This window comes from Rhipicephalus sanguineus, chromosome 1 (genome assembly GCF_013339695.2).
Source record: "Rhipicephalus sanguineus isolate Rsan-2018 chromosome 1, BIME_Rsan_1.4, whole genome shotgun sequence".
NCBI lineage: Eukaryota > Metazoa > Arthropoda > Arachnida > Ixodida > Ixodidae > Rhipicephalus > Rhipicephalus sanguineus.
The window spans coordinates 130,741,091-130,765,540 of NC_051176.1; the positions used below are offsets into that span (position 1 = coordinate 130,741,091).

General features: G+C 45.7%; 1 protein-coding gene across 1 annotated transcript in view; it reads left to right on the forward strand.

Annotated features, from left to right (window-relative positions):
- Nucleotides 1-19,572: 19,572 nt before the first annotated feature.
- The window catches only part of LOC119398057 (uncharacterized), a 73,689-nt gene continuing 68,811 nt past the window's right edge, over nt 19,573-24,450 (forward strand). The window contains exon 1 of the mRNA XM_037665317.2: nt 19,573-20,300. Within this exon, the coding sequence (XP_037521245.1) occupies nt 20,228-20,300 (73 nt within the window). The 5' untranslated portion in view covers nt 19,573-20,227. The remainder of the gene's footprint in view (nt 20,301-24,450) is intronic.

The following is a 24,450-nucleotide window of genomic DNA, read 5'->3' on the forward strand; positions in this document are numbered from 1 at the left end:
TCATGTATTAGAACTATTGCTTCTTATTCATTAAAAATCTTCTTTATTCCATTATTTAGTTAGTTTTTCCGTATCACAAAAAATTACCATATTCTATTGGGAAAAATGCACTTTTACCTTTCCTTGCCTTTTACTTAATCTTTGAATTTACATTAATCACCGGCTTCTTGGCCAAATCCCCGTAGTGGTTACGAGCCAGATATAAGGAACAAACACGCAAGCAAGCAAGCAAGCAAGCAAGCAAGCAAGCAAGCTGCACTTACTGAGAAGAGGAAGAAGAAGAAGGTGCGCCACGCCTTCCGCCAGGAGCGAGAGATTTGAGAGAAGGGCCAGCACCTTTTCCCAAAGAAAAATCTGCACCTCAGACACCTGAAGGCTTCTCCAATTGAGGCCATAATGTCCACCGGACCGGTGGAAGCCGCTGTCCTGCAAGGCGACGACGGCACCGAGCGGGCACAAGATGCGTCGATGCCATGCTATGAGAAGTCTTCGGTGACTGTGCCTCCTACGCGAAGACTTTCGGTCATCGAAAGGCGCACTACACCAACGAAGGTCAGAGTGGTCGTGGTCGAGACCACCTCCTCCGAAAGTGATGCGTCACGGCCCTGCTCTGGGATGTCTGCAATGCTCCTTCGGCAGCCAGCATTTGCAGCTTCCAAGGGACATGCCGTCACAGCGGGAGCCAGACCTACTGAAGAGCTGGTCGTTATAAGCGCCTCCGAAGCCTCTGAAGCTGAGGAAGAGAAGGACGGCGACATTTTTGTCGTGTCGGACGCCTTTTCAGATGTGCTTCCAGAAGTGTTTCCTAGTTGCGTCGAACGTTCCGAGGATAGCTGGTCACGGAGCTGCGGCGAAACCACCTCGGAGAAGGGTGACGTGGTGCTAACAGATCTGTCCAGCGTGCCCTCTGCGCAGCTCACTGATCCCCTCGAAATGCAACGGGAATGGTCGGCGAGGCCGAAGATGACAGCACTCGACATGGAGGATGTGCGGTTCGAGCAGTTATATCCGAGCTACGCCGTCCGCCCTTCGGAAGAGGAGAGTTCATTGCCAAAGTCAGAAGACCATCTCCGGGCACCGGACACACCGGCAACTCCGGGGCGATCGGAAAGCAGGGCCGTCTTGGAATCTTACGGCTTCGTTCCTGCAGTAGACAGCCCACCTGTGATAGCTCGAGGACGCCATGTCGGATATGCTTTCCCAGGGCCAGAGGTGTCGTCACCCGGCACAATTACATCCTCTTTTTCTGTCATCACTTCCTCTAAGCAACCACCACTGCAGGCTCCCGCAGGTATTGATGCAGAGTGTGGTGCATAGCTCTTTGTAAAGCCACCTTTACCTGCGGCAACTACGGAGCACTGCCTTTCCAAAGGTGGCCAACACGAGACTGGGCACTGTAGCACTGCAGAAGAGACTCCAAGGGCACCCGAGCACAAGGCTGAGGTTGATAAGAGCCCTGGAAAAATGGTTGTGACTTCCTCCTACAACTTGAGGGAGAAACCAAGGGCTACGTCGAAGTATATAGGAAGAGCTATACGTTATCGCGCCCGCGATCACGTCAACTTGATTTCTCGTTCTCAGCCACTGCGGATGCAATCTGCTCATTAATAATCTTGATTAAATATTTCTGATATTATGTAATTTCCAATGGTTGTATGAGCCAATTATTAATTAATTAATTAATATCATTGATTCAGTCGTTTTTTGTTTGTGCGTGTTTCTTTGCTTGCTTCTTTGTGATTTAACAAGCCAGAACGGCATACGGGATGCGAGGGACGCACACTTTAGTTCTTTAAAGGGAAGCTGAAGTGGTTTTAGTATTCGGTAAAACTTCGTGCTTAATAAGGATCAAGATTATTGTCGACGATGTCGTAATTAATTCCAAGGTTGTTGCAGCAGGAGCTTTAAAATACGCGAAAGAAAAGTTTGTCTTGCTCCGCCCACGCGAGCGCGCCGAAAGTGTTGGCGTGGAAACGAACTACGTCATCTTCGGAACCTCTGCCGGAGCCGCACTGCACTCCGACGGTTCCGAACTGCGAGAGCGCTGTTTATGTACCCGAGGCTGAAGTAAGTATAGACACACTGAAAGTTCTGCAGTTGGATAACAATATGTGTCATAACGACAAGCAGCCGAGCGAAATGGGAACAAGCGTCAGGTATATTCAGCCGTGGCTTCCCCGACAAGCTGCGCCTGTGCGTCGTTGCCGGAGGCCACGCTTAAACAGTGCAGATGACGCACCATACCGAAGATGACGTCACCACGTTCGTTCAACATCTCAAGAAGCCCTGCGGCTGCAGCCGCAGTTTTTTGCCAAAAAAAAATGCTATTTGCGTTCATTTTTTAGAACTCTAATATCGGTTTTAGAATTCAGCAGCGATCGAACCGTGAATACCCACTCCAAATTAATTTTTTTTTCAAAAGTGATTCAGATTCCCTGGGCGCTTTTGAACCACAAAAAACTACGATTATTGCTTACTCCCTACTTGGAATGCCGCGGCCGGACAGGGAGTCGAACTCGTGGCTTTAAGCTCTGCAGCCCATCGCTATGACCACGTAGCCACCACCGGTCATGCGTGAAAAGGCTCCTAATGAGATTTAAATACATGAATTGTGCAAATTTTTAGCTCGGAATCCATAGCATGCGTGATTCTGCTTATAATTGATATACCCACCTTTGTAAGGTCCTATATCTGGTCCCGAAGGGCAACTTCTAGTGCCTTTCTTAATAGACCCTCACCAATAGAAATTTTCTCGTATGCTCAATGTTGACGATAATCTTGGCGCTCTCTAATTTTAACGCATCTTATCGGTTTTCCGCGGCTTTGTTCCGTGAAACTTGCGCCCGAATAAATGCGGCTGTACTTAATTTTTGTAATTCCTTCAATTACCCCGCAATTTTGAACGCTTCCGTTACGTGCTGCAAGGTACCTGCTGCATATGTCATTCCATTAAGTTTCGACTTGTACTTCTGTTTCAATCATTTCAAAGGTCCCGGTAAGTGTTAACGAAAATTAGCGATACTTTGATTAATTTTTTCGACACCCACATATAGTTTTCTTTTCTGCAGATGACGTTAATCGTTCCCGGCATTCCTTTAGTTTGAATGCGAACCGACTTTCAATTAATTCGCGATCGGTGCGGAAGCTTTGCTTGCGAACGATTCATGGTTTCTTTCTGCTTTGTTTACTTCCTTTGTAATTTTTTAACATTTATTCCACTTTCGAAAAGCAATTCAAATCGCATCAACAGATTCGATGTAAAAAAGAACTTGCAATTATCATGTGCGCCTCTGAGTGTGAGACTGGCCCTTCGGGCGCCTGCACATGTGCCTGTCGACTATGCAATTCCCCCACAGTAATCCGAATAACCTTACAGTAAACTATGCGCTGTTCTCTTCGTATTCCATGTAAATGGGAGGTACCGGATTCGCGGAAAAGTGGCTCGAAATTTATTTCCGTCTGCCTGTTTGAACACGTCCAAAAATTATGTCCCACCCGAAAAGATGAAGGCAGGGATCGATGTGGTCACGTTCGACGGAAAACCCAACAACTCTATATATAAGCTCCGGAGGACACAAACCCGCAAAAGGAACGACGTCGGCGTCGGGCTAGTCATGGTAGCGTATTTTAAGAAGTGAACCAAAACCGCGGACAACACGGAAAAAGTAAGAAAGACACCACGTGCGCTGACCACAGTTTTGTCTTTATTGCAGCAAGGCACAACCTGCCAAGAATAAGCAAAACGCAAGGTGTGCGCAGGGTTCCACATTTGGCAGGGCAGAGTTTCATCGCAGTGCCCCTCTCCCCACCCCCTCCTCCGTTGGTTGAGTTCAAAACACAAAGTTCTTCGCAATGGATGAAAAAAATGAAACTGAAGCGATGAGATGGCTCTCACAATCGCCTGCATGTGGTCCGTGGCTTTGCTGAGTAAATATCAGAAGTAAACAGTTTTTGAAATTTAAAGGGGCACTAATACAAAAATTTTCTTCTGGTGTTTTATTTTTTATTATCATTTCGTTTTTGCTGCAATATGTTACTGGGGTCCTATTAGTCATAACACGGCACATTGCTTGCTTCAGAGCGCGACAGATAATTAATTACAGAGTGTTTATTACCGACCAGTCTCAGTTCCGGTTCGGCAGAATTCCGAGAACGCAAGGAGCCGTGTGCGAGTAACGCAATCTAGCGTGTGAAACGGTACACAGAACTGTGATGCCCTTCCGCGATACCTGTATCGTCTGCTCGCGTTCTTTCGCTACCGCATCTGCTGCGTGAAGTCGTTGCCATCATCGTCGTCGTCACCCTAATCATCGTCTTATGGTGGCAACGACTTTCTTGAGGCTTCCACATGTTCGCCGCGAGCAGGGACTCGAGAGCAGCCACCGAAGAGTAGCCTGCTGGCAGAAGCGCGGCCAAAGCGCTACGTCGGCTATGACGTTTTCATTCTAGCTGCGCCAGCTCGGAGCTCGGCCGCACTGAGGACGTCTCGGAAGTTGGGGGTCACCTTCAGGTCACATTAGATGATGTGAATGCCGCGAGGTGCGGCGTATAGCGCTGGATCGCGCATGCGAACTTCAAAATTCATGTAAATTACCTTCGCTGTTGAGATTTGGTGGATGACGTACGCTTGTTCCCGGGAATCCATCCCGCAGGCTATCGCAGCCGCGAAATTTTGTGTCAGTACCTCTTTAATATGAAGGGTCTTCAAGCGCCATTAGCCTCACAAGCCTGCGTGGTCATTACCCTAATCTGCAAACAATGACGGGGCAGGTCCGACTGATTAACGACATGGGGCAGACTTCGCGTAACCCCCCCCCCCCCCCGTGCCACCTTCGTCCCCATAAGGAACAGGGATGAAATGTTGTTTGTCAGTTCGTGTCTTCACTTCGTCCCCGCCCTTTGTGCGCTACACCTATTTTTCTCAAGTAATGAACCAACTAGCTCAGCAACAAACTCTATTGAGGTCATTTCTAAGCAAAGTTCATAAAGCTGTATTCAAAACGCAACGGAAACGGTCAGCTCGTTATTTAAAATCGTGGTTAAGCTCACGAAGGGCCTGTAAAAAGCTCCTTATGAAGACATGACTTCTTTTTTGGTAAGAGATATTGGCGCCGTACTAAAAAACGAATTACCGTTTTAGGGAATTTTGTGTGCTTCCGTTACCACCGCACGTGAACTTAGTGGTATCTGCCTGAAATTATGCATGCTCTAAAGTCTGGTGGGTATACCCGCAATTTTCACAGTATAACGCGCAATTCTCGCTTCCTTCTTGCTACGTAGTGCCAGCAGATGACTGGCCACTTCAAGGTGAGCAACGAAGACGGCCTTTCTAGGTTTTCCTTTGATATAAAGGACTTGTATTAGTCCTTGCCACACGTCATGTCGTTCCAAATCGTTGGAGAAGTTATTGACGACGTAAGAAGCTTGAATTTCCGGAATTCGGTGAGCATCCTCATCGACTGTGCCATCTACATTCTGCAGTGATCACTTTGAACGATGAAGTGTCTGTGAAGAAAAAAAAAATCAGGGCAGCTACACACTAGTCGTGCCAAGTCTGAAGGAAGTGCGGAGCGGAGTGAACTTCTTTGTTCCTCTCTATTTTTTCCCTCTCTTTTTTGTCTTCCTTTCATTTTCTCTCTTCTCTCTATTTTTTTCTGTCATTGTTGTCTCTGTCTCTTTCTAATTCTTTCTTTCACTTTCTATATATATTTCTTTCTCTTTCTCTTTCTTTCTCTGTTTTCCAATCCCCCTCCCCCCCTCTCTCTCTATTTTTTGCGTCCGCTTTCTTTGTATCTCTTTCCCTTTCTGTCTATATCTTTCTCTCTCTTTCTTTGATTTTCTCTTCTGTTTTCTTTCCTTTCTTTCTCTCTAGTTCTCTTTCTTTATATGCCACGCTTCCCTTTCTCCCCTCCCCTTTCCCTCCTCCTTTACCTCGCTTCCCTTTCCCACCACCCTTGCTATTCTGTACTATACAACGCTATGTTTTGCTCTGCTAGCGTGCCTGGATTGCCGAGTGGTGCGCGGGTTCGAATACCGCCTCAAGAAATTTTGTTGCCAAGAATTTTTCTCTTTCTCTTCATTTCCATCTCTCTCTTTCTCTCTCTCTGTACTCGTCCTCTCACCCGTTCGAGCTATTGCATCCCACGCCAGACTATTCGGCGCAGCGGGAGAGCGCGCTCCGGGCGCGCATGTTCAGGGAGTGAAGCAGGGGATGAAGAAGAGGACGAAGAGAGCACGCACCGCCGAGTTATTCTGTTGCACGCGCTCGAAAGGTAGAGGCTTATCATGATGATGATAGTTTTTGCAAACGCGTAGCGAGATAAAGAAAAGCATAACAGTTCCGCTGTAACAAGGAATATAACTTGGCTTTTGTGTTGAGCCAGTACTTAGTGACCTCCTCCGGGCGAGCCCGGACAGGCGCCTAGAACAGGGGCCTCAAACTCACCTCAGCTATAGCGGGCCGCAGACAGACAGACAGAGGAACTTTATTGTGTCCTGGGACGAGGGTTCCTAAAAACCCGCGGAGAGCGTCGCCCGCGAAGGGGTCGGCAGCCAAAGGCTCCCGATCGCTTCACAGGCTCCCTGGACCGCCCGGACTGCGGCCCGCTATATGCATCGCAAGTCCGGATCTTGCGTATAACGGGCCGCAGTCGCGAAATTTTAATCTCCCGATGGGCCGCATAGTGAAGAAGGTTGAAGTGGGGGGATGGGAAGGAGTTTGAACAAAATGACAGCTAACGTTTCCATTTGAAAGGTCTTTCCTATATCTCGCACATGGGTCATTTCTGCACGGGACTTCGGATTTTGAGAAGCATATCGAAACTGATCTCCGGTTCCACGGTTATGTTTAACGCATGGTGAGCGGATGGGATGTCTCATGAAAAAATGCTTGAGGCCAGTCACGTCTGTGTAACTCATGAACATACTTATTTTAAAAAATACAAAAAAGATATGGTACGAAGACATTAATGTGCGGGCCGGGCCGCTAGCGAAAGGTTCGCGGGCCACGTGTTTGAGACCCCTGGCCTAGAGGCTGAATTTTCCGAATGTAACGTTTGTTGCGTGTTCGGATACTTAGATGACATTTTTATGACTTAATATGTGCATGTTAATAATCATATTTATGACATTCGCATAGATATCCGAAGAAAAGACACCATCTCATGGCTTTGCGAGTAAAAAGCACTAACTCACACTTATCGAGAAGACAGATGTCATATCCCATCTGACTGATAACGGACACCAAGTAGTTTTTCAGTGTGGCTATCGAGTCATTGTGACGATGAGCGCGGCGATCAAGATTTCCATCTAGCCCACGCAGAATACCGCCAATTTGTCAAACCCGTATTCTAGGACAGGCGCTGCGAGAAAGCTCCGCGTGCTCACACGCGAATGCCTTTCACGCGAATAGAAAAAGCCACACTTCATGCATACCCGCTTATATTCTCTGGGTTCGCCTTCAATTTTCTTCAAGACTTTCACGAAGAGACTGCGACTTTTTTTTCGTAGGCTGTGACTGAACGTCACGTTTTAACACTGTCAACCCGTTCCGCATCGGTAAGGCCGCATGGCTGCATGTAAACATTGCTTCGGCCGAAGAATAAACAGTCCGGCATATTTTCTGCCTTTTATTGCAGTAAAGGGTGAAAAAGAAAACAACAGATATTCATCATGTGCATCCTGTTAGAGAGACCGGCCTATGTAGGAAACGTTAAGCAGTATTGATGTCACTTACGACTGCACCAGGAAGACGGGCAAATCTCTACTACTATTCTTTTTATTGCTGCTAACATTTTTTTTTGCCCACAGTTTTCGCCGTACAGTCATCTTGCTACCTTGCCTAGTTTTCCTCACAGAAATTCCGGAACGCTTGTGCCAAAGTGTTACAGCGGCACACTTACAAAAATATATATCCCATGACTGAGCGCAACGTCATGCATTGGTTGTTTGGAATGTAATGACCCCATCATTTCCTCTTAAGGAGTGTTGTCTTTGTGCATAATGCACGCTCGCTTCGCTATAGAAGCGTCATGGAGCTTCGACAGCGCCACTACGTCTAACGTCTATCGTAATGACTCCAGAAACATCAGGAATCCTCCTCGAGCTATACTACGGCGTTTAATGGCGTACGCAGCGTTGCTCTAAGGAGTTTTTGACGACCAATTACATAAATATTGTGCCTGCAAGGAATGGCAGGCTGAATTGATTGGCACTTCATCCTCGAGGTGCCCCATTTTCGTGCTCTGCTTATGGAAGGCAAGCGACCTACTTTTTAGCTGATGGCCTCGTAAATCTGCGCCAGTGCTCCGTGCAGACCACACTTTTTGTGTGTATATATATATATATATATATATATATATATATATATATATATATATATATATATATATATATATATATACACAACACACACACACACACACACACACACACACACTTGATGGATTTACTCAGGAGTAACAGAAAAAAAAGGATTGCTTTTCATCTATATTTTACAAAGCACTTAATATGACAATTTCTCATTTTTACTTAAAAATTTCTGACACAGACATCAAACAGTGTATTACATAAAAAGAAATACGCGTTTTCTAACTAGCGCGTCGCGCTTCTTTATAAGTGTAGTGCGAAAAACTTGTTTTACTTGTTGAATATTTTGTTTTGTTTAATTGGGTTTCTGTTGCAGTCAAGTGAGAGTTCTGAACCGCGTGTACATACTGCCCATTAACAACTATAGTGCCTCTAAAAGTGGTCCAAAGGAAACATGCACTGTTGCTCGGGAATATTTAATCTCAGAAGAAACTAGCTACAATTTCAATTCAGGAGAAAGTAGATTCTCTCATAAGCCTATACGTCAAATATGGCAAACGGGATCTCCGGGAATTTCCCTCGAAGTGGAAGAAGAATCGGGAAATCGAAACTTTGGCATGCACACGAGCGCAGCACGAAGCTGTATGCAAATACGGGTTTCTCAGAAATATTCATCAGCAGTGCTTCCTTTGTCAGAAACCGGTCTGAAGGTTTCCGTTGCAAAGTGCGTGCTTATACTCTCGGATTCATTAGAATATCTTTTTTTCCTTATACATCAAGCTGTATATTCTTACAAATTGTGAGATCTTCCGCAAGAACGGATTATTTCTGGGCCAATTAATTTCTTAAGTATCCTTATTGCTTTTTGCAGTTGGGGTTCAGCTTTTATTTCAGTCAAACAGCGTGTCTTCAAAGTCCCCGTGATGTTCTTTTCGCGCGCTGCACTTTTGATGAATACCAAACTCTGCATGCCAGAAGTATTGATGTCAACCGGCCTGTAACTAACCTCCTATCTATTCGGCCGTAGTGAAGTGTCCTGTTGAACGACATGTTGAATTTTGAGGTGCTGACCAAGTCCTTGTTCTATCCAATTGGCCCAACGCTGTCATTGGTCCAAGTCGCCAGATGATCCAACGCTGTCATCTACGTCGCTGTTGGGGGCGATTGTAGGAATCTTTCATTATGAAACTTTAGTTTATTGGTCGTGTATATCACGGTGCGCAGTGTGTAGGCGGAGGCCGCGAACCTTGACAAAATACTTCAAATTTCTGTGAACGCGTCTGGCGACAGAGAAATCTAGACCTGTCCTCGGAAAATAAAAAGAAGAAGAAAAGAAAAAAACAGCTCTGTGCCCTAAAGCAGTTCCGTGAACTGGCATATGCCTATCGTGATAGCTTAGGCCTGCTCATTTCGGATCGGAATGGCCAGCAGCTCGACTCGTAATAGCTGTAGCTGCGAGAAAACAATCACCCATCGTCTCTGTGAATATCTCCGCTTCAGTGCGCCAAGAAAAGAACTTTCAAAAGTGTTAGATGGACTTGACAATCGCCCATTGTCGGAGGAAAGGGTGTTGGGACACTGGCCGAGATCGTCCTCAGCACAGAAGGCTTCGAGACCGTTGTTGCGTTGCTTGCGGACAGCTGTTCTCAGAGACAAACTTTAAGCAGTGTCGTATATCGTATTCTTCTCTCATCGCACCCCCCCTCCCCTTTTTTTCTCCTTCTTCTTGTTCTTTTTACTATTCTTTCCTTTTTTTGTAACATCTCCATGCTATCATCTTTTACTCCCCTTACCCCCTTCCCCAGCACAGGGTAGCCAGCCGGTCTGAGAAGTGGCTAACCTCCCTGTCTTTCCGTCTATTTCTTCCTCCTCCTAAGGCGGTTATCAAAGTACCAAACGGCCACGGGTGTTATCACGAATGAAAATATTACCTACGCCACGCGGCCATAGTTCGGCTGGGCGCAAAAATTCGATTTCGTTATACGTTATCGTTCCAAGTTCTTTTTGCGCCGTTACTACATGAAGGTCCTGAATGTGCAAGTTGCCCTCACCGTAGGTAAAACATTTATATTACTGGGATAACTACACGACCTTGCTCAGGTGTAGATGTACTATTGCCCTAGATATATTGTCAAGGTATCTTTAATTGTGATGCGTCTTTTTTTTTTTTCTTCAGCGAGGTGTGCGTGACAGCACTGTGAATTAGACTACGCCGAAGATTCCCTCCGTGTAGTAGGGTATGAAAAAGCGAAGTAAAGTATTAGTTTTCCATAGCAAAAAGAGATAAAGAAACAAACAAACATGTGATTCGCAGATGTCCACGTTGCTCCAATAAGCAATCTAAGACTATCATCATTCTAATTTTGCGCATGCCTACCTGAGGGCTTACAGAACATCGAAACATCGTGTCCAGGCTTCATGCCAGCCTTTTTCATCAAATCATCAGTAATTAAGGTGCAATTTTAGCTTTCAGGCGACCATAATTGTCGATTCCGTACACTGTACTTACTCTTCAATGTCATAAAGCCGCTTCCGAAAAGCTGTCTACGAAACATCTCTCGGAGGAGACGAACGTGTATAATTCGGAAAGGTGTGTGTATGGTAAAGGCCTTCAGAGTACATAAGTGATAATCATGCACATGTAGTCAGAGCTCTCTCTCTCTCTCTCTCACACACACACACACGCACACACACACACACACACACGCACACACACACACACACACACACACACACACACACACACACACACACACACACACACACACACACACACACACACACACACACACACACACACACACACACCCGCCCAACATCATCCAGGCTTTTCTACCGAGGAAGAACACTCATAAAGGCGATTTACTGCTCGCCTCTGAGCATGCCTTTGCTGCTCAAGCTCATGACCACTCAGGGGAGACTAGAAGCGTTTTAGTTTTACTATAATTACACATTCATGAGATTAAGTGGCTTGTCACTGTTCTTGCTCAAGTAAGTATTCTTTACACAATGAAGTTCAGCTCGGCTTCTTGGCCCCTCTTTGTTGGAAAAAACCTCAAAGAGTGTAAAAATACGCGAATGAATGTAGAAAAACAATTAGATGGAGCCGCGGCGGCATGGGAAACAAGATGAGGTAAACAGCCGCCGCAAATCAATAAGTATTGATCTCCTTGCAATAGAACACGATGTTATCTTCGCCGCATCAACCATCCGGTAATATTTTCCAATCTGTTATAAACGAAAGAAAATGAATGCGAAATTTTGGTGTAGCTATGAACGCGCGACTCCTCGGAGGAGAGCGCAGGTAAGGCGCACAGATGGTAACGTTCCCGCTGACGATAACACCGCTCGAGGGGCCCGCTAGGACCTCTGCTGGCGCGCGCGTCGAAAGCGTCGCACGCGTTGGGATGGCATGTTTGGTATCCCCCTGAACGAACCATCTGTCTGAGAGAAAGAGGAGACGAAGGAAAAGAACGAAAGACAGGAAATTCAACGAGACCTGTGTCCGGTTTGCTACCCTACACTTGGGGGAAGGGTATTAGATGATAAAAAGATAGAAAGAAAGATCGAAAGGAGTGGTGAGAATACGAAAAATCCGCGTGAGGTTAAACAATAATGCTGCGTTCCATGCTCGTTAAAAAATCCTGCGCTAATGTCGTTCGTTTGTAGGTCGGTATAATTCTAAATACTGCGCTTAATGCAGCTCCACAACCGTGAAACTTGAGGAAATGCTTAGAACGGGCAACCCAGCGATTCCATAGGCGCTTGCCACGGCCTCGCCAATCACGCGCTTGCCGAAGTGGTGGCGCCCTCTCTCGCGCGGTGCGGGTATCAGCCGCATGTTTCAGAAGCGTTTTTCGTGATTTTAGGTAAACTAATGCGATTATTCTTGGATTTCTTTAGCTTATATTATTTTAGACATTGCTGACTTATTTTGCACTGGTATTGACCATTGTTAGCCTTGTTTTAGGCCTGTATTGACCACTGCGTGACCATGGGACATGAGACGATGGATGGACGACAAGCCGTGCCTCTAAAGGGCTACGCACTTAAAGAAAGAAAAAAAAAAGATTGGTTCGTATCTTCTCAATTTGACAGTATTAGATGAATACCCGCCGCGGTGGAATAGTGGTTACGGTGCTCGACTGCTTACCCGAAGGTCGCGGAATCGATTCCCGGCCGCGGCGACCGCATTTCGATGGAGGCTAAATGCTAGAGGCTCGTGTACTTAGGCTTAGGCGCACGTTAAGGAACCCCAGGTGGTCGAAATTTCCGGAGCCCTCCACTACGGCGTCTCTCAATCATATCGTAGTTTTTGAATGTAAGACCCCAACAATTATTGTTTTTATAGTATTAGATGCAGGCCATCATGCGTTTCACATTCCACTCTAGAAGTTGACAGATGTATTACCTCATTACTAAATGACGGTAGCAGATAGGTCATGGTGCCTACTGAAGCCTTGCAAGTACTGGAGCAAATGCATCAAGTACCTTTTGTGCAAACCGAGCGTATGCGGTGATTTGAGCTTGCCGATGAACACGCGAAGTGTCTGTAGCAATGATTGAAGCACTATGATGAGTGCTTTGTCCTTTTCAGTCAGCTTGTCAGTCGAAGGTTCAGAGAGCAGCTGCGAAGAAGGTAGTAGCCTGAGTATGAGCATTACTTTACTGAGGCCACAACTTGTTCGTTGTGCAAATGTTCGTGCGAATCAGTTTTCTGAGCAGAATTAGTCGTGAAAAACATAGCCCGTGACTGAGTTAGAGTTTAAACACTGAATTACTGTCGGGCTTAGAAGGCTGTTCCTAGTATGCTCGGTACTTAATCGTCGGGTGTGTGTCGTAGTGTCTTGTGCATCCGAACAAATTGTTTCGAACTATTTACATCGCAGGTCATCACAGCAAAGAGGGATCTGGATGCGTTGTCACCTTTCTCAAGGGTTAACTGTACGAGTGACTCAAGCTCTTACTCGCATTGACTGTTATCCTGTGCTGTGAAGTTTGAATAGTGATTATGTGGTCATGCGCACGTATACCCCCCTCCCGCCTTCCCTATGATGGCGAAAGCCTTATATGGATCATGAGTAAAAAATTCGGCGTCCGGCGTTGACAACACGACTGGTACCAAAAGTCATGTGTGGCGCTTACCCACATTCCCTGGTGAGAATTAAAGTTACTTTTAAAGGCAAATCAAGTGTGAATTAAAGGTGATTGAAGTGGCGATAAATTCCAAGTGATTAGAAGTGATCATTAAAGTGCACAAGGTGACTGAAATGTGAATTAAAGTGGACTAAAAGCGAATCACATATCAATCAGTTAATTGCAAATGGGAATGAAATGTGAATTAACAGCGAATAAAATATTAAAGTGATTTAAAATGAATTAAACGTGACTCGTACGTAAGGGCATAGGCTTTCGTCTGCGCGCTTCATAACTGTAGCTAAAGAGATTGTCATTTTTTTTTCTTATTGAGGCGAAAGCCTTAGATGCCTCATGAAAAGCGAAAATTGATCGTCCCCTTCAGCGGCGTCGACACGAGCGACGCGAAAGATCAGCACGTGATGACGACAACATATTACGTCATCGTGACGTCACAGATCGCTAAAATTTGTGACGTCATCATGAAGTCTCTATGAAGTCACATAACGTGACTTCACATGATCACGTCTTAACCTGACATTGTCGCTTAGTCAAAGGTGGGCCGATCACGGAGGCAGTGCAAAACCAGGAGAAGTGCGGAAAGCTCGCAATGCCTCCGATCCTGGAGGCAGGACAAAGCCACGTTAGGTGCAGAAAGCTTTCGGAGGGGGGTGGGGGAGGATCAATACATCGACTGAGAACAAAAAGAAGGAGAAAATGGCTTTCTCCTTCGATTCGTCTTAGGCGAATGCATAAGGGACCCTGTGTGTTTTATATCTTCACATCCCCCTTTCCCTCTTTGTCGGGTAACAAACCGTATCAATATTGTTCTGGTCAACCCTCCACCCTCCCACCCCTCACTTTTCTGCTTTGTTTCGGCTCGCTCTGTCTGTTTCTTCCAACTGGAGATAAGGCTAGTCGACAGAACGTCACTTTACACACTTCTGATAAAGACTATTCGGTGAGTGCCTGTGTGGGCGACTGGATTCCGTATAGCAATGTTTCATTCACAAGCAGCGGGAACGTACTTCACGTAGTTTTCGCATTCGGAATTTGTAAGCAACACCGGAAAATACCTAGTATAGGCGCAAATTAGTGCACCAACAGACTAAATAAACGAGAGCACGTCACGTTATACTGAGCATAAATTACGCGTACGTTTTCTTTAGTATTTACTGTTTCGTTTACTTAGATGCATTTTTTGACAGATCATTACAGTGACCTATACGGACGGGAAGTGCATGCGGTGCATTCGGTTCGCGTAGTTTGCTCTGCACGAACACACACTGAGAGGCTCACGTTATGCGTCTTCTGCATACACTGAAACCTTTTAGCGCAAAAATATGTGATCAGTATAATCACACTTACAGCAATTACGTAATGCCTTACTGACGATGTAGGTATTTCGCAAATAAATAAATAAATAAAAAAATAAATAAATAAAAAATAAATAAATAAATAAATAAATAAATGTAAATTACTGATTGCCGCACTAAACAGACTATAGCGCAGTCTGCTGACCTTTGAATGGTGCGTCCGGAAGTTGTAAAGGTTGCAGAGTAAGTATTGTGACATGGGGGAGAAGACGGATACTGTTTTCATATGTACGATCACCTATAGAAGGATTATAAGTAAGAGTGACCTCATGGAGAGTTTGTCGTGCAGCCTCGCATCGTAGATACACCATTTAGTCTGCCAGAATTGTTTCGTGTATACGTGAAAGCCACAGTGTGTCTCTTCGGCGTCTCCACTCGTCCGGCTCCATGCATCGTTCAAACGGTGTCGTAAAAGTGCACAAAAACCAAACAAGCCTTACAGAGTGTGTACACTCGCCTTTGAAATGGATCGCGGTTTGGCTGATAGACGTGTGCAGTCAGCGACTGTGGAAAGACGGCGCGTAGCCGTTATCTTTCCGAGAAGAGCTCCAGACCGCGCCGCTGTGTACTTGAACCTAAAACTCTTTGACTATGGTGTTTCAGCCATGGCCTCAATACTTGCTTACGCGCCCTTCGCGATCCTCGTCCCGCGCTCATGTGATGTCGCAAGGCGACACTCGATGTCATTTCGCAAAAAAAAAAGGAAAAAGAAAGAAACAATCTCGCGTTTTGTTATTATGGGAGCATCTCTCAAAGCAATAAGCTCTTGCAGTAAGAAAACCCGATAATAGCTTATCTGCAATAAAAAATAAAGGGGTAACGTATACAGGGACAAACGGAACGTTACCGTTGAAACCCGCTTTATCTTTAGCAAACGCAAGATGTTTGCCCGAACTTCAGGATATACGAGACAAATTACATCTCTAACGCTAAGCCTCCAAATTGATTTACGTCCATATCAAATTTCGACCGTTCACTCATTCTCCGCAACAACGTTGGTGCCTCCGCCTACACAGTTAAACTCTTAGGTTACGAAGTTCACAAATGGCGGCAAGTTATATAGGCATCTAATTGCGCAGCGATGTCCTCTGGCGTATTTGATGATTGTACTATCTTAACTAACGATAATGCGTCATACTATCATAGCGTCATAACTAACATAACCACGCGTTATATGTGCGCTAATTTGTTTCCTTCTTTATGACTTTCATTTTCTTCTTCTTGGGAGAGCGTACATTTTCGGTCCTTCAAAAGAAATATTAAAGATCGTACCACCTGTGCGGTCACCAGGTACAGGGCCTCAATTTAAGTATTATTAATGAATTATTATTATTTTTATTATTATTATTAATATTATTATTATTATTATTATTATTATTATTATTATTATTATTATTATTATTATTATTATTATTATTATTATTATTATTATTATTATTATTTTATATGCATATGATACACAAAGACACAGAGAAAAGAGGGAGAGAGCGAGGTGGCAACTGCCGCCTAGAGGGGCACAACGCCTGCCTAGTTTTTCGGGAGGAGGGAAGAGATAATGGAAAGGAAGATAGGAGGAGAGAAAGAGGAAAGAAGTTAGGAAAGTAAAGAAAAAAATGACGCAGACCTGTACAAAAATAAATAAAAACACGAAAAAGAAAACTTCTCTAACGGGTGGCCAGATCCTCTCCCGTTCATAAAAGTCAGCAGGGCTCGATGAGCCTGCTCGCGTCGAGAAGCACACCCTCTCAGAAAGAGGTAAATCGTCAAGGGTCGCACACTAAAATCCAAAGAATCTATATTACTTAACCAGCAAGGCCCGCTGCGTAACGAATGGCAAGAAACAATAACTTGAGCGTTAAGTATACCACTCAACTTTGACTGAATGAGACTGTGCATTCTGTGTTTTGACTGTAATAAGAGCAACTGACTTCTTGGATTTTACAGCTTTTCTTTATAGCCTGAAGTTGATTTTTTTTTAAATTGTTCGAGTTTCCGTTCTGAAAGGTGAAGTCCTTGTCTTGATGAATAGTCACCAAGGCTTCAACGTTGCGCGATGACGCGCTCATTCCTTTATTATACGCGATCATGCAGCTTTTGACATGCCTCAGCATCACCGAAAAAAAAAATAACAAGAAAAAAAAAACGGTAGCAATTGGCCGACACAGTTGTTTACGACACTTGATCTATAGATAACTTTTTTTTGCCGTCTGTGGCAGCCTGTCATCATATATCTGCCGATATTACGGTGCCTCTTCAGCAGAGTAATACGTTGTTATTCCCCGTCCAGTAAACGGTTGCGGGTCTACGACTCATGCTGAGCCCCGAGCGCTGATGGCATGTTGTCATCGGCGTCGTTTCTGTTCAGAAACGGTAAACGGTAACCTCGAGATCTTTGTGTTGTTTGACTTTCCTGTATACGGGGGCACATCTGACCGATTATTAGTGACGAACGTTGCCTTTAAGATATCTTAATTTGGTTTTAAAGTAAGCGTGAGTGCTCACTTGACTTGGCTGCACCTTGCGACATCCTGGTATGACGTAGATAGAGGCCCCGTGTGACGTTCCACGAGTAAAGCAAGTATTGTGGACGTCACAGAAGGTTTGCGGGGCGCACGTGCACAATACGACGACTCCCATACCGAGGCACCCACATACTTTCAATCTCTACCGCGCGCGGGGCCCCGATTTGAAAACCGCGCTGTCAACGTCACCACAGCTTGAGTGCACGTGGTCTTTGACGCTCCCCCGCATGGGGCGCCAGTTTCTTGTGGTTTTTAGGCGGGCGTTTTGAAGTGATGCTAAAATGGTCACAATTAACTACGCTAGAATTAATTGTACGATACGCTAGAGCATTTACGATTTAATTTAGAGATTACCAGACACAAAGCTACAAATTACAGCAAAAAAGTCACCAACAAAAATTTCGCTGTCAGGGGTCCTTTAACGTCTTCTGCTGTCATCGTCACGCCTCTGTCGTTCGCTGTACTACACCTGGAAGAAATTTTTTCAGCGCATCAGAAACGCACGGACGAAAAAAGGAGGGACACAGCACGTGCGCTATGTTCTGTCCCTCCTTTTTTTTCACCTCTGTGTTTCTTAAGCGCTGAAAAAGTTCTTGATAACATGCGTTACCGACAAGGTCGAATTCCTACCCTTGTCCAGCAATGGGCTGTCCAGCAGGCCTATGAAGCGGCCGCCAGGTATTCTCTGTCGGTCCCTACGTGGGATACGCCCGCTACGCGCTAAACGCGTCCTGCAGGATGCAAATAAAGTTTTTCCAATCCAATCCACTAAGTGGACTGTCCGTTTGAGCGCGCGCTGATTGGACAAAGCTCGAGAGCTGGCGAGCCAACGCCACAAGTCGCAGCGACTATCCAGCCCACTCGAATCAGCATGCACTCGAATAGACTGCCCATCTATAATAACTCTTAGGAATAACTCCCCTGTTATAGACGTGTGATAGAAACTGCCAGATCGTTTTTGCATTAAGTGAAGGGGCACTTAAGGTTTTTTTTATTGATCTTTCACGGCCATAATATCACTCGTTTCTCCTCATCAGGGAGATTTGAGAGAACAGGAACTCGCTTACGTTTTGATTCCTTCATTCCCATCTACATATTGATAGGCCTTAGGAAGTCTCCATCCCATAGTTCGTCTGTTTGCACGGTATTTACCGCCAACAACAACAACAACAACAACAACAACAAACGTGATCGTGCACGGCAGTTCAACATATATTAAGGCACTAAGCATTTTTATACTAGTCAGCACACGCTATAATGTCGCTGCAGGCAATCTCGATCTGATGTTGGATATAGGTCACTTCAGAGTAAGCTGCGCAACCGTTTTACGCAATAGACGAACGTTGAGGGGTGACGCAAGGGTAACGCACCACTATTACTGATGTAAAGAAAAGTAAGTAATTTAAACGACGGCACATATAATTGCGAATGTCAGCACGAGAACTTGTGTACAGAAGTAATAACGCATTATCCTTGTTTATTGCAATGCACTAGGGGACCCGTTGATCATCGTACAAAGCGTGGGGGAGGGAGTGATTGATGTGAACATATACACATGCACATATGTTGCAAACATGAGAAACGGGAAAGAAAGAGAAAGCGAGGGAAAAAAATCCCTACTGGAGGGACAGCTGTGCTGGAAGGACAACATCGTCATGCTGTCGATTCAGTATTAACTGTTCCTGTCACCACATGTTGCCTTGAGATAGGCTCCCGTTTCATGAGAGGGTGAGGGTACGTAAAGGATCAATCTAGAATTCTTAGGATGCAGTGCTAGCTCGTCACGTTTTTGGGAAATTCTACGGAAAATCTTTGTAGCTCTTTGAATGCTCTCAACGTCGGCCGCGTTCAGAGCGCTAACAGGTGTATCCCATTGAATGATACACGTCACTCCATCGACATCGCGTCGGCCTTAGCCTGCTTGCAAAAGGGGGAAAACGAGAAAGCTGCGCCAGGCTGGCTAAGCGTTTTGCTAAAGACGGGACTCCTGAGGCAAGGCAGGAGTCCTGAGGCAGTCGCTCGTCAAGCAAGGTAGGAATACGCTACAGCCAATCAGCGTGAAACTAGCTACGAACAGAAGCGCCCCATCGTTTCTAGATGCCATCACCAGTCTTTTGAGCAGCGCTTGCGTCGAGAACGATGCACATCGATCGCCAGTGGGTGGGCTTCACTGCCGCGCTCGCACTTCCTTTGCCAGGGTCTCGTACAAAGCGCCGCGCGTGCCCGCCGCTGCGGGCCGTGAACGCTATCTGCGCTCGAGCTGCCGCCACAGAGTCGTCGACGTTGCCGGTTGATCAATCGATCAACATCCGGGCTCGCGCGGGAAGGCCCGCCCCGGCTCGCGCGTGCGCACCACGAACGCGCCGCCGCCGCTCGGACCCCGTATCGACCCCAGCGCGAGCGTCCCAGGTTTCGTTAGTTGACGCGGTCACGAAGGACGAGCAGCCGCCTACTTGGACCGGGAGGGAAAGCCAGCCGACGCTGCCGCCACTGTGCCATGTCCGATCTCGCCGAGCGCTCTTGCGGTTAAAACGCGCGCGCGCGCCCCCGAAGAGCTAAGTGCGTCTGCATCTGCCGGTGTACGAGCGGTACGGAGCTCACCTTCGGTACACCTCGGCCCCCTTTGGCGCTCGAAGTCACGTTGTAAGGCTCGCGCTTCCCGGCTTCGCTAGACCGCTCGTACTTTCGGGCTGCTCGCAAGCAAGGCGTCTCTTGCAGCGCACATACAACCCAAGCCGCACTGTGCACGCCTCGAGTGCGTGCGCGCGCTTCGCTGAAGGCCGTGCTCGAGAGACTGACCTGTGACTGCCTTCGTCGTCTGCTCGACAAGGAAAGACAAAAAAACATTTTTTTCCTTTGCCCTCCACCACCTGTGATCCTACAACGATGGCCGTCGCCAGCAGTACGCAAGTATCCCTCGTAGGAGTTGTTCTCTTCACGCTGGTGTTTGTGCACAAAGGTAAGCAACGTTTTGGATGTACCGCTATTTGAGACGATCTTCTTTTGAATTCCTTTCCTCGGTGTGCATTCTTTGACCGGCGAGACACTCCCACTGCGCGTAGCGGTGTTGCAACTTTGGGAAAAGGTCACCGCCTATATGTCGGTCGCCGGGGATATAGGTCAAAAGTCGAGGCGGAGAGGAAGGAAAAGGAAGAAGCGCGGTCTTTGCAGGGGCATAGCCGTATGTGGCCGGGCTGGAGCGCGTAATTCAAGTTTAGTAGAGACCGCGGTCGCTAAGGCAACAAAACGCGCAGCGTTCCGCTCGCAGAAGACGGCGGAACTTATCGAGACAGGCGAGGGGGGAACTCCGGGGGAGAAAAAAGAAAAATAAACGCAGCAAACAATCGCGCTTGTTTTCATTGAGGAAAACTTTCTGGCGCAGCGATGCCGGAAAGTCTTGCGCCGTTTTTCTGACTCGAGGACAGCGGCTGTGTGTACAACTCTATGACACTAATCGTAGCCAGAATGTAAACTATCATTTTGTGCTTTGTCCATGCATCAAAATGAGAAAACAAAAGAAAAGAAACAGACTGTGCACATCGAATCCCCGGGAATGGTTCCTTCGTTAGGCCTAGATGTGACCTTTAAGGCCCTGGCCCCAGTAAGCCGCTTCGATCAGCCTACATACGCCAGTCATATACATTACAGCGGTCCATATATACGACGTGCCAGGATCCTTCCGGACTCCTCGAAGTGGGCTACTTCCTTTTCGCTTTTTTTTATTCCCTTTTTTCCAGAGTAGCTCTATCGATTTTGTTTTCGCTCGCGCTTGTCGGTGTTAAAGGGCTTTACGACTGTCGCATGATATCCGTCGTTGATGTTTTACGGTCTTAAATAGGCAGGTTCCTAGACAGCCAGCTCATCAGGCGGCTCAGTAAGTGCGCTGAAGTTGTTTGCTATCCCATCTGGCTATTTGTCTCTGGGCTGCGAGGAACTGTTCGCTCGCTTGCACGTACAGCACGTTCGCTCTGCAAGAAGAGGGCATTCCTGTACGAGCTTCTGACACGCCTCATAAAATAAAAACAAAGCTAGGAAAGTGAAGCGCCTCATAACCCAAGAGTTTTGCGAATTCTTGTCGCCGTTAATGTATCGATGTTCGTTGCACGCTTGATTTTTTTTTAATTTCCGTATGAACTTATGACTCACTACTTGTCGGCCTACAGTGTAAGAGACGGTATTTAATACATTAGTTGCAATTCTAGAACGGGACTTTACCTTATAAGGGCCGGGAGGATTTCAAAGAAGAATCTCTAGCCTTGGAGGTTTCCTTGGGCTGATCAAACCAAAGAAGCCTTAAAAGCTGGACTCATGTGAGCAGATAAGTACGCAACCTTTTCAGCTGTGAAATCCACCTGTTAGCTGTTCTATATTACACTGAACGCGCTGTAATATCGGGAGACATTACTCTGTTTATATATGTATAAAAAAATGCAGCCCCGGTTGAACGCGACCGTCCAAGAAAAAAGAAAAAGAAAATTAATCGCTGTACGTCCCGTATTATCTCTTTCTCTCTTTTTTTTCTGAACACCCTTTAAGGAGTGAAACGTCCTGAATACTGTCGCCTCTCGAGGAACAGACTCTTTGAAGCCGAGGTACGTGCGTCGGTGAGATGTTATATTATAAAGGTATTTGAAGAAAACGATGTCCTGTTGTTCACAGCCGTATGGTCACTAGACTTTCTCACCCCGCGCACATCTGTATTTCACGTATCGGCAGTAAAACTTGTAAGTAGAGTTCTTCCAGTGGAACAAAGCCTTGGTGACCGAAATCATACTGAGCAGGTAAGTTGTCCTTGTGCGAGTACACTGGGCACCGCGTTCAAGCACAACCGCTGTTTCGAACACACCGCGAATAACTTTCTTGGTGAAAGCTCAGTGCGAACTTCGTGAGAGGAAATTGCCAGATGTACGTTTAAGTTCCAAAAGATTACTTTATTATATTTATTAATGCGTATAACCGCCATAATTTTTGCGATTGAAAGATTTAGACAAAGATAAATGACCGAGGACTGTGCAAGTTTGCGTGTATCACGTGCCATATCGGGAATGTTTTGACTCTCTTCCGCCCAGTAAGTGGTGCTACGACACTGCGGTAACGCGTCCCCGGAGAAAGGAACAACTGGGGTAATAGGACGCTGTCATGGCAACAACGCTGCAAGCGTCTGTGTCAGCTCGGTTGTTATGGCAGCGGCCATATATTGCACTACTTTGGGATTAACGTCTCTTCAAACGCCCATCTAATCTAAGCTAAGGATTCTTGCGACACCAAAATTTCGGAACAGAGTCGTAGCAGTTGCTGTAAGACACAGTTATAGTAATGAAACCGAATATGTTTGTGACATGTTTCTGTACATGAAAAAAAAAGGCGGAGCCTATTTCAGTTGCTACGTGGGGTGTATATGTGGATACAACGTGTAGCACTGTTGAATCGATAATCTCACGCATTACTAATTCTCTAGGTAATATAACGTAATAGGTTCCGCACATACGTGAAGGGTTTGAGCCGCTTAACCACCCATTTGTCTAACACTTCAAGTCGCTTCATGTGTAAAAGCAGATGTGTAAGCTATCGACTTGTTTCCAGCGGTAAAATGTAACCCGCTATCCTCCGCCCGCCTTGGCGCTTTCCATCTCGAGCAGTTTGGTCACTTGTGCCTTTTAAGTCGTTGAGAAAAGGCTCGACATGGGGAAGCGAACTAAAGAATTATGGGAAAAAAGCTGAAATCAAAGGTTAAATGCTCATTGTGACAGAAAAACACCGATTGCTGCATTGTCTCAAACAGTACTGCACACCAATCCCTGCAAGGTGACCTTGCAAAGGCTGCCATTGTATGGCGGCCGGAGCAAGCCTCATTGGAGGATGTGGGACTCTTCATCTTGCAGCTATTGCACGCTCTCTTCGTATAACCTGCCGCACTAATCGCTTCTCTTGCTGCGATAGACGACACTAACTGCCTCCTGAAACAATGCTCCTGATGGACGGAGAGAGATAAAGGTTATGCGGAAGGCAGGGAGGTTAACCGGAAGATAAATATCTAGTTTTCTACTCTTCACTAGGGAAAGGGATACGGAAAGGTAAGAAAAAAAAAGAATGAGAGAGAGAGGGAGGTAAAAAAAAGGCACAATGCTTGTGAATTGAGCAAAATGGTAGGGATCCGTGCTGCAAACACAACTTAGCAGTTATCTTTATTAACCAAGTTTTCGACCGTTGGAACGGACTTCACCAGGGTTTGCATAGAAAAAAAAAACCTTGATAAACGCTGGTCCACAGGTCGAAACTGCTTCGAAGAAACCATAAACACTAAGTTGTGTTTTTGCTCCATGATGATGATGATGATGATGCAAACTTTATTATCATCTCTGTCTTTCTCTCACGATATATAGAACTCGACGTGTTCTTGTTATCCTGTTTGTTCCTATTATACTTGTACTTATGTTTTCAGCTACCGTTCTCTTTTTTTTTGTCTGGCATTGAGGCGGCAAATGCACAACGGCACGTGACATCAAGCATGGCTATCTATCTATCTATCTATCTATCTATCTATCTATCTATCTATCTATCTATCTATCTATCTATCTATCTATCTATCTATCTATCTATCTATCTATCTATCTATCTATCTATCTATCTATCTATCTATCTATCTATCTATCTATCCTATCTATCTATCTATCTATCTATCTATCTATCTATCTATCTATCTATCTATCTATCTATCTATCTATCTATCTATCTATCTATAAAAATTAATATGCAGAAAACTAAAGTAACAGTAAACCGTCTCGAAGAGATTAGCGGTTTGCGATAGGTAGCGAAGATGTAGATATGATAAGGAAATATGTCTACAAAGGGCAGGTAGTAACCTCAAATTCGAACCATGAGACTGAAGTAACTAGAAGAATAAGTATATAACAGCTGCATCTTACCGGTACCTACCTACGGGGCAGAAACCTGGAGGCTTACGGAAAGGTTTCAACTTGAGGACGGCGTAGCGAGCCATGGAAAGGAAAATGATAGGTGTACCTTTAAGGGACAACAAGAGAGCAGAGTGGGTCAGAAAGCAAAAGGGTGTTAAGGACATATCAGTCGAAATCAAGAAGAAATGGGCA